The sequence below is a fragment of the Myotis davidii genome, unplaced genomic scaffold (genome assembly GCF_000327345.1).
Source record: "Myotis davidii unplaced genomic scaffold, ASM32734v1 scaffold3270, whole genome shotgun sequence".
NCBI classification, from domain to species: domain Eukaryota; kingdom Metazoa; phylum Chordata; class Mammalia; order Chiroptera; family Vespertilionidae; genus Myotis; species Myotis davidii.
Genome location: NW_006281915.1, coordinates 143,308 through 154,667, shown reverse-complemented (window position 1 = coordinate 154,667; position 11,360 = coordinate 143,308). Strand labels below are relative to the sequence as shown.

The following is an 11,360-nucleotide window of genomic DNA, read 5'->3' as shown; positions in this document are numbered from 1 at the left end:
CTCTCTGGCCTCTTCAATGTAAAATGTAACTGATCTCCAGTGCAATTTGAGCTATTCTCCATTTCCAGGTAGTTCTTTTATCTTCGTCATCATTTATGCCCCTTTTGTGTGTCTCCTGATATCAAATGTGAAAATTTCCACTACTCGACATTTGAGCTCACATTAACCTAGTTTCCTGCCCTTTCTGGCCCTTAAGGTCTAACATCATAGGACTTAAAAATATCCTACCTTGGGGAGTAGGTATCGAGTTATCTAAGGCTCACAGGATCACTTAGGACTATCCTACCTTGGGGAGTAGGTATCGAGTTATCTGTCTAAGGCTCACAGGATCACTTAGGATCTCAGTTACTATCACATTTTCTTGAAGGAATTTATAATTTTGTTATACTATTTATCAAATTGTTAGCATTCTGGGGAACACAGTTTTAGCTGTCCATATGAAAATACCACTATTTCATATGGATTTCAGAGTGGCAGAGAGCATAGGAAAGTTACTCTGCCTCTAGTTTCCTTGTCTGTGAAATGACAGAATTGACTGATCTCGCAGGTTATGGTGAGGATTAAATGAGCGGATCCATGGGAAATGCATAGAAACTGCTAGAAATCCATCAGAAGTACTCACTGCTAGCTGTTATTATCCTGACTGGAAATAGTCTCTATGAGGCAGGGTGCAGTGGGGATAATACCAAACTTCTGGGCTTTTTGTTTAAATCCGGGTCTTTAGCACTGTTTGGACAAATACACTTAATTTCAGTGTTTTTGGATGCAAAAGTAGAATAACAGCACCTGCTTTAGTATATGACAGAGAAGTTGTGAGACTCAAAATAACATAACACATATGAAAAGTCTGTAAACAAAGCCCTTCGTGGGGTTATGATTACACTCTGTCTTTTGCAGTTCTATTCTCTTACCCAATTCTGACACTGTATATGAGCTGTGAGTTTTCCAATACTACCAAGCAATTCTCCAACACCAGCTGGGCCCTATGGTTTAACTCAATTCCAACACTACCTACCTGGAAATAGTATCAGATCTCACAGGTTAAGGGCTTGGTTCCATAGGACTGCCCCCACTTCAGATGCCAATTGCAAGTCCAGGTTGTTACCTGTGCTTCTGACCAACTGGCTATATATCCGAGGCTTTATACCACCTCCTTGGGTTCCATTAATTTGCTAAATGGCTCTCTGAGCTCAGAGGAACACTTTACTTACTAGATCACTGGTTTATTATAAAAGGATATAACTCAAAAACAGCCAGATGGAAGAGAGGGGTAGGGCATGGCATAGGGAAAAGGGTGAGGGACCTCTGTACTTGCCCCAGAACACCACTCTCCCCAAATCTCCATGTGTTCATAAACCCAGAAGTTCTCCGAGCCCCATCCTTTTGGGTTTTTATAGAGCCTTCATTCATAAATATGGTTAAATCATTGGCCAATGGCCACCGATTCAACCTCCATCACCTCTGCTGTCTCATCAGGTCAGGAGTGGAATTGGAAGTTCCAACCCTCCAATCTCATGGTTGGCTCCCCTGGCAACCAACCCCATCCTCAGTTGCTTTCCAAAAGTCACCTCATTGACATAAACTCTGGTGTGGCTTAAAGGGCTTTGTTGTGAATATCAGGAGACCTTAATCACGCTCCCTCATTGATGAGGAAAATAAGACTTTTTTTTTGTGGGGGGGCGGCACCCCCACAGACCCATCAGAATCCGAATCTTTGCAAGTGGAACCTGTCACTGGGAATTTTTTAGAAAACACTAGGCTAGACAATGCTAATGTGCATCTTGGGCTGTGCCCCGAGGTTCTAAAGGTACAAACCTGTCATGGTGATCTTCCTCCAAAAGCAAACTCAATAAGCAATGAAGAGGCCACTGCTATGTTTTACAAAAATATTTATCTTTGTGGTTAGTATCAAGTAGATTATGATTACTGGGCTCCTGCCCTAACGTTACAGATTTTGTAAGCAGTGTCCTAATACAGGTTTCTAGACCAGTATAGAAGCCTGCACCTTCCCGGAGCCCCCTGCTTAACGCTCTACTCTTGGCAAACACCCTGCCTGCACAAAGGAAGAGAAACTGGTAGAAGGCAATAAGCATGGGGAACAGAGATCCTGGTGTTTTGTCTACCATTTCCAAAAGAGCTGCTGAGAAGCAGTTGGTATAACAAAAGATGATCATTGTTACACTGTGGCAACAGGATTAGGGAACTACAAGACACAAAGAATGATTAAGAGGCCCTAGCCGGTTTGGCTCAGTGGATAGAGCGTCGGCCTGCACACTGAAGGGTTCCGGGTTCGATTCCAGTCAAGGGCACATGCCCGGTTGCGGGGAGGTCATCTCAACACCTTGGACTTCAATACCCTCCTGTGTGAGATCATCAAGGCTCTTTCATGTTCTGGGTTCTCAGGCTCTCGGATTAATGGTTGTGCTGGGATGATTAGCCACTTCCCAGGCACCAGAACACCAGCTGGCAGCACGGGCCACAGTCACTGTGAAAAATAATACAAAGCTTACCAGGGACTTTGGTGTGTATTTATATCCACAGTTTGAAAATACAGTGTGTGTGTGTGTGTGTGTGTGTGTGTGTGTGTGTGTGTGTGTGTTTGGTGGGTTGGGGGAAGGCTTGCAATTTCTACTTCCCCTAAAGAACCTATTGGAGGTCTCCTGTCCACACCTGCCATGTCCTTCTCCATTACCTGCCTTCTCTTACTCCATGAACATGACCACATCGTGCCTCTCCAACAGGCTCCACGATGTTGAAGGCTGTCACAAAGGTCCCAACACGTAACTGCAACTTGCTTTAGTTATGGTGTCAAAATAGCAAACAAGAAGTCATGGAATACAAAATAGTTGAAAAATCCCCACGCATTTCTCTCATTGCACTCATTTTTACCTTCCTGTCCTCCATTTACAGAGGTCTGCAAAGAGAACAGTCTAAAAAAGATGAACACAGAAAGCACATTGGGTTTACCATACCTGTGGCCTGGTTAGTTTTAGCTTTCATGGTCTATTTCCTTTTTGGTTTTGGTCTCATTTTCTTGACTGCTTTGCTTCACTGTTTTGGCATTAACTTAGATACTTTATAGTAAGTAAAATCCCCCAAACACAAGGTGTTTATCATCTAAACGATGTTGCCTACCTCCTATCGTAGTTTATGGCACACTCTCCCACAAGTTCTTCCCAACCATGCAGCCAGACCAGAACCACAAGGGAGGTGGTTCTCTTCCCCGTGAATTGTGCCCACCTTGCACCCTGAGGTACATTAATGCCTAGTGAGTAATTTCTCCTAGATTTTCTGTTTTAATTAGGCATTTCCACATGTAGCTTCAGAAAACAAGAGACCAGGCTTTGGAGTCAGGCAGACCTTTGCTCACATGCTGCTACCTTGTTGCTAGTGGTGTGCTGGAGCAGGCTTAGGAGAGATGGCTGGAATGTCAGGAATTGTGCAAGCCCGTTGTTAAAAAAAAAGAGGTTATTAAAAATTTAATTTTACAAGCCTAGGGCCAATTATATTAAAAACAAAGACAATTATTACTTAAAACTAACCAGTTCCTAATTATTTACTGTACCTAGTTCTTCTTAGTTATGTTGGTTATGTTCTATAAATTGCTATGAATACTGAATTGGAATACCATACTAAAATCACTGTTCCTGGGGGAAATATAGAGCTAGGAGTTGGCAAGCCTCTATTCATATTTTCATCAACTGATCAATATATAAACTTATTTGTGTGTTGATGCTGTAATGCTGAACTCATGGCCAACGGCACTATACCTCATGCCTGAATGAAGTTTATCTAACACATGTATTTTCTCTATAGGTACATCACAGCCCTCTTGATCTTAGGAGTACTTTGAGCAGTGAAATAACCAACAAAAACACAAAAATGCAGAAAATGCGGCAATAAACAGACTTCAAAAAAGGGACATTTGTTCACAGTGAGAGCTGCAACAAGAAGGCAGAGCACTGCTGGTTAACCTCGGCTGGTGAAATGGGCATGGGGCAGCTCACATTTTTCATTGCTCCGCACACATCCATGAATGACTGTGAAAAAATGGTAACGATTGATCTTGGGGTTACAAATACATTTTAGCAAGTAGACAGATTCATAAACAATGGGATCTGCAAACAATGAGGATCAACTATATATCTGACCTTGCTCTTGAGGTTATTTACCTATTGCATCTGGTAGAAATGTAACTGTGTGCTACAGGACTTCTCTTCCCAACTCTTGAGTGTAGTGATGTCACTGTATTATGTCTAGCCCAGCCAACATGGCTCAGTGATTAAGCGTCGACCTATGAACCAGGAGGTAATGGTTTGATTCCTGGTCAGGGCATATGCCCGGGTTGCGTGCTTGATCCCCAATAGGGGGCATGCAGGAGGCAGCCAATCAATGATTCTTTCTCATCATTGATGTTTCTATCTCTCTCCCTCTCTCCTTTCCTCTCTGAAATCAATAAAAATATATTTAAAAAACAAACAAAAACGGCATCACGTCTAGACCCATACCATTGCGATTAGCACAGCAAGCTGAGGAAATAGTCTTCCAGTATTAAAAAACCAAATATTCTTCCAGTATTCAGCAGCCATTACCTGACTCAGCAAAGAAGACATGCTATGAAGAATGAACTTGTGACGTTCTGACATGTGTCTTTGTTCTTTCAATTTCATTTTAATCATTCATTTAAAAAATCCGTTAATGTTCATGTCAGAGCTATATCCTTCTGTCAATTGCCACAACAGATGTGACAAAAATCAATGAAAGTATTCTGTGAGAGTACCTCTCAAATGGAATTTACAATTATGTATTTTGCTAGGATTTGTCCTACACGTCCTTTAATCAGAAACATGTATAACTTAAATGCATTTGTTTCCAGAGAGCTGGTTGTTTACTCAGCTCCTAGACAAGTGGCCTTAATTACTTAACCCCCAAGCCTCAATTTAGTTAGGTGTAAAGCAGAGAAATAAAAATATCTTCCTAATGAAGTTTTGAGAATTTAATGCATTATTGTTAGAATAGAATCCATTAATGTTCTCAACATATCGTTTCCAAGTCAGAGACTCAACAGATGTCAGTCCCAACTCATTACCTGGAGCACAGAAGCAGGTCCAAGTCACCCCTGGGCACACCCATCCTTGTCTTCCCAGGGCTGGCCCCGGACCCGTTTATTCAGATTGAAGTTTCCTTAATTAATAGGCTGGTGAACACTCACCACTAGGTGGCATAAGCATGATGCCTTTGATGGGTTTGGTCCTACAGGCAATAGAATTGATTGGCAACACTGACATTTTACCCTAACAGGCTAGAGAGAAGATAAATGTTTACAGTCACGGTGCTCTGTACAGACAATGAGTCTGGTGACCAGTGCTGACACCCTGAGCAAAAATGTTAACCTGTAAGTGAAGATGAGTTAAACTCCATCTTTGGCAAACAGTGTCTTCTCACCACTGCAGGCTGCTCCACTTTCTATACTCACGGCAGACCCAGGTATGTCTAGCCTAATGCGAAGTCAGACCCTCCCCTTCCGCGCGCCCCCTCTCCGCCCCCCCTGTATCCCCAGTCTTCCTGCCAGACCTTCCATAACATTCTTCTGAAAACTGATGCTTTAAGGTGACTGCCCTGGCAGCAACCTCAGAAGAACTCCAAAGGGCTGGGATCTCCCAGTATTCCCCCAGTCACCTCGGTCTGACCCTGGGTATTTTTGCTTTGATGTGTTTTTTTAATTGATTTTTTAGTGCGTGTGTCTGTGTGTTTGGTTAATCCTCACCTGAGGATATTTTTCCATTGATTTTAAAGAGAGTGGAAGGGAAGGGGGAGAGACAGAGAGAGAGAGAAGCATCAATGTGAGAGACATGGATCAAGCCCGCAACTGAGGTACGTGCTCCTGACCGGAATCGAAACCTGGATCCTTTGGCCCATGGGCTGATGCTCTATCCACTGAGCTAAATCAGCCAGGGTGACAGGGGTATTTTTACTTTTAGAGAGAGAGAGGCAGGGAGAGGGAGAGAGAAACATGGATATGAGAGTGACATCAAGCAGTTGCCTCCAGCAAGCACCCCCAACCAGGGATCAAACCCAAAACCTGGGTAATACCCTGACTGGGAATCAAACTAGCAACCTTTTGGTGTAAGATGCATGGGACAACGCGCAACCAACTGGACCACACTGGCCAGGGCACCCTAGGAATTCTTGGGGGAGGCCACTTACCTTTTCTCTGGAGGAGAGCTGACAAAGGGCTTCTCCCTGGAGTCTCAGTGGGAGTCTGCAAGGACTCACCTGCCACCTATCGGTGAGAATGTTCACTCCCAAAGTTCTGCTCACTTGTTAAACCACAGACTTCCACTTAGCTGCCTTCACTGTGGGGAACCTCTCAACAGGTTTCCCTCTTAAAAGCAAAATACTAAACTTTACTCTTTAGAATTAAAATAATGAAAATCAGCCTGATTAGTTTTCTGCCTGCCTGGAATTCACCAATAAAGATTTTGTAAGGAAGCTGTTCCTAAAAACACAGCTTAATTTACTTCCGCCAATCTGTTCTTTGTTCCAGTGTTTCCATTAATGATTCCGAGGAACAGTCTTACACATCTGGGATGGTTCTGGTCATTTTAATAAGGTCTTTTGGAAGCTGTTACAAAGTGAAGTGAATCAATATTGAACATAAAACCTCAGTTTCTTGGAAAGTGCAGATCTCTCTCCCTATATGAAACACCACACAATGTTACTTTGTATTCTTGGATGAAACTAAACGCAAAGGTGGATTTTAAGGACTTTAACTACAGTCTAAATTCATGGTGGTCTTTAAATATAAGTCCAACCAACTGGCATATAGACTGCCAAGAAATGAACAGCAATTTCTTCATAACAACTTGGAGACAAATAATGGCTCAGAATGAATGAAAATGACTATAAGAGAGGTTTTTTTTTTTCCCTTGAAAGTTTATTTTGAATTTTCATTTTTGGATAACCAAGCAGCTCTTTAAGGAGAATGCACAGAAGAGTCATTCTGGCACTTTTGGATAGCACATAAGATTTTTTTTTTTAATAGTCACATTCAGTTCACTTGCTCAGTCCACACTGATGTTGGGAGAGCAAGATCAGCCCAAAGAATTCCAGCGCTAATACGTAACCATATATACAAACAGCCAATAAAACCATAATGGTGGCTAGTGGCCAAAGGGATGGAGTGGCGGGTGGGGGTGGGGGTGGGGAGTCTTTAGGGTGTCCTCTAGTTTATCTTAGCTAAACAGAATCCACATCACACAGGAGAACTGGAGAGTACACTGCGCGGAAATCGGAATTCTGTGCACAAGTGGGCACTTGGCAGCATGCAGTTCAAAGAAAAGGGGCATCGTTTAATAACTTTATAAAATCCAGGCAGTTCCATTACAGGAGTTAAGAAAAACAAAGAGGGTAAGTGAGGGACTGTCTGTTGTTACTGTAAAAAAGGCACTTGGAGTTAACGGGCCCAGAACTGAAGGATTCTCAGCTGATAAAAAATTTCAGTGCGGTTTCATTAGAAGGCTTGGATGCTAAGGGATGACAGGAGTTCCTGAATGGAGACATGGAAATAAACCACCAAGAACCAGAACAGATCAAAATGAAGAAATAAAATCTTGACAACCAAACTGGGCTTATAAAAAAAAGCAAACCCGAAACAAAACCTACGCAAAGCATAAACCTAGGCAAAGTAAGAGCATGAAGCAGCAATGCATAGCTTTCCTCCGAGGTCATGAATTCCTCGAGACACTAAGTGCCAAGCTAATTTCTCAATCATAACTTCACAGGAGCATTATCGTGATAAAACTGACTCAGGCGATGCAAAAAAGAGCTTCATCTGTTCCCGGAATCTGAGGGAGAACTGAGGTTATCGTCAGAACCAGCAACATCACTGTGGTCTCTCAGCGTCCTCGGGGGACACGGCAAGCATGTGGAAGGACACTCAGAAGCGACGTTCGGCCACCTCCCTGGCGGTTAGGCATCCCTTGCCGCCCTCCTTTCTTCTGAGCCATCACTGTAATTCCTTTTGAACATTTACACAACCGGAAATGGAAATGTCCACAGGCCATGGTTGCCGTCGTTCAACTTCCTCCACAAACGTGTAAGCGCTTCCATCAGTAAGAATTTTTGGCAATTCTGTTAGGTTGGGTGACTCTGCAGTCGCTCATTTAATGTTAAATGCCATCAGGGGTCTCTCTTCCCGCTTCTGCCAAGGGCTCTTCTTGTCCTCTCCTTGGTCATCCTCGTCGTCTTCTTCGTCGTCCTCGTGAGCAGACCCTCTCTGATCAGGGCTGGCCAGGGGCTCGGGGGGGACGTCCGCAGTCCGTTTGGTCGTCTCCTCCTGCAGGCTGGGCAGCTGGCCGCCGCTTCTCCGGCTGGAGCCGTCCAGCAAGCACCGCAGGGCACTGTCGTCGGGGGTGCAGACGGTGGTGCCACACTCGCTGCCGCTTTGGTCCATGTCATCCAGGTACACGAGCTGCGTGTAGGCGGTGCTGTCCGCCGGCCTCGGCTCCTTCTGAGGGTGCTCCTGGGCAGGGGGGTGGTTCTGCGGCAGAGACAAAGGGTCTCCTCTTCCCTTCCGGGCAGATTTTGGCTCATTCATATCCACGCCCGAGTCCAGACTGGCATCGTTACTGCCGTTCCTCCCCGCTCTTTGGAGATCGATGTAAGAGTGTCTAACGTGTGCGTTGGACCTGCCATCCAGGGAGACGAACCAGGCCCGGGGGTGCGGGAGCGGCTTCCCGCCGCCAAGTTCCATCAGAGCCTTTTCGGTCAGGAGCTGGACCTCGCTGTTCATCTGGGCCAAGGCCGCGTCGTTCAGGGATGCTGGGATGGACAGAGACTCCGACATGGACGCGTTCTGCGGGCTCCACTCCCGGCTGCCCGCGTCCTGCAAGTGCTGCTGGGAGATGGCCTGGCACGACAAGGGCTGGGCCTGGATCTGAGAGGAGGGGTGCGGGAAGATCCCCGCATGGGGGCTGGAGAGCTCAGCCTGCAGTCTTTCGATCTCAAGCTGCTGGTCCGCTGGAACGACCAGCGGCTGGCCCACGTAGGAGTGGTCCCCGGGCAGTTTCATATAGTGAGCGGGGATGACCAAGGCAGGCAGCACTTTCCTGTAAACGCTGTCATTGACCTGGTCCACGGAGCTGCAGCAGATCAACTGGCCGGGCCGCGAGAAAGACGTGGGTCTTTCCAGGTGGTCTACGGATCGTGACATCATACATTCAGTCGGTCTGCGGTCAAGCAGCTGCTCTTTTTCGGGAGAGGAAGGCGCGGGGTACATGTGTTCCTGAATGGTGAGCTTACTTCCCGTGGAAATATGGTTGATGGAGGCCTGACTGTCTCGGTCTTGCTTCTCAAATAAAGGCGGTGACAGCATGGCATTGTAACTCCTCCTGTAGTCACTGCGGCCAGGGGACTCGTAGCCTTCTCTCTCCACAGACTTCCTGGACTTTAAGGGGAAAATCTCCACGGATTTATGGTAGTCCTTTCCCAACGTCCCGCTCGGTGTTAGGTTATCAAAGGAGATTTGGCTTTTATCCTCTTCCTTATGAGACAGGAGTTCCTCCCGAGAGCTGAATTCTTGGGAGGTGCTGTAGGACAGCTTCAGCATGGGGGTGTGCAGGTCCACGTCTCCGCTGGAAGACATCATTTCTAAACGGACCCCACTCATCAGCTCCTTGGTGCCCGGGGCATCCGGGCGGCTGTGGCTGGTGACAGAGAGTGGGCCTGGGAATTCCGACTCCCGACGGGCGAACAGCAGGTTGATGTGAGACATAGAGGTGGACTGATCTCTTTTGGAATTCTCCAGGGCCGCGGGGAGCTGCAGTTTCCTATGGTGCTGACGAGGTTTCAAGCACTTCCGCCTGTGATCAAGAGACAACAATCCGAACCCAAAGATTAAAGATTCTTGTCATGGCTGCGTTTCAAGTAAAATCCTAACTCACAATTTCCACAGAAAGACACAAGCCAGAAGCCTGCTCACCCCACACACACCCTCAGACTTATTTTGAGCAGCATAGTCCACGCATTTCACCCGCAGGCTTTCGTTAGTACATCTGAGTCATTCATTCAAAAGCCGTTACCCCAAGAATCGATAGTCAGCATTCTCGCAAACAGAACAGATGAGGCATCGCAATAAAAATAGTTCTGCTTTGTCCTTGAGAATATCACCCTTTAATCAGCGTTTAGGTATATTCTAAACCAATCATAGGACAACTGTCAAACTGTTTTCTGTAACTGCCCTTTTAAGCAATGTTATATACTACACGAAGTGTGCCTCGTATGTCCTTCATTCGTTTGCAAGTCAGATGACAAATATTCAATGTGTAGGTATTTTTCCTACCTATAAAAAAAGAGACCTCGATTCAGAAGAAGAAAAAAGACCTCCATATCAATGCTTGCACAAGCCATTCCAAATGAAAAAAAGATATTGCCCAAATGGTAAAACATTACCTGCAATAATATAAAAGGAGACACAGCAAAACCAAAAGTATGAAAGCCATTCCTCCTAAAATGGCCAAAAGAAACACCGTGTGATACGTGGTAATGTCCTGTGTGACAACGGGACCTAGAAGGTCAGAAAAGGACACTTTAGATTTGTGGAAACTTTTAAATACACAGAGGAATAAAGATCACAAATGTCATGTGTTTTTTGATTTTGTTAATCCTCACCCAAGGATATTTTTCCAATGATTTTTAGAGAGAGTGGAAGGAAGGGGGAGAAACAGAAAGAGAGAAACATCGATGTGAGAGAGACACATCGATTGGTTGCCTTCTGCATACACCCCAAATGGGGTCGGGGGTCGAGTCTACATCCAGGTACATGCCCTTGACTGGAATCGAACCTGGGACCCTTCAATCGGAGGGCTGATGCTCTATCCACTGAGCAAAACCGGCTAGAGCAAAGGTCATGTTTTTGTTACTCTTACTGGCAGGGCAGATGCAAACATCCTTCAGCTGGTACCATGATGTTATCAATGAGGAGGGATGACCAGCCAGCCCCATTCATTGCTGAAGCAGCTGTGGCCAGTGGCTCTGAATATGCAAATACTACATGCAGTGCGTCAGGGTCCCTCCTTAGCTGAGAGCCACATGCATTCAGCATTCTAAGCACATGATTTTTAATAAAAGCAAATGGATGCATGATAATACAATGAGCGGGACTCTTACGCTCAGAGAGATGTCCTGAATATCAGGAGAATTTATACCGCAGGAGGAAAAAAAATCACAAGATTTTATTCTCACTTTCACTGGGCAGTCATTGTGACTGTGTGAAGAGCCCTTTGCCTAAATAAATTAGTTGAGATGCATGAAGGAAATGTACTATGACTTAAAAAACATTCATATAGGGGGTGGGGAGG

General features: G+C 45.2%; 1 protein-coding gene across 1 annotated transcript in view; it reads right to left on the bottom strand.

Moving 5' to 3' along the window:
* Positions 1 to 6,927: 6,927 nt before the first annotated feature.
* Positions 6,928 to 11,360, bottom strand: part of FAM171A1 (family with sequence similarity 171 member A1) — an 87,964-nt gene continuing 83,531 nt past the window's right edge. The window contains exons 8-9 of the mRNA XM_006752621.2: positions 10,453 to 10,567; positions 6,928 to 9,863 (exon numbers count right to left, since the gene is read on the bottom strand). Of these exons, the coding sequence (XP_006752684.1) occupies positions 8,162 to 9,863; positions 10,453 to 10,567 (1,817 nt within the window). The 3' untranslated portion in view covers positions 6,928 to 8,161. The remainder of the gene's footprint in view (positions 9,864 to 10,452; positions 10,568 to 11,360) is intronic.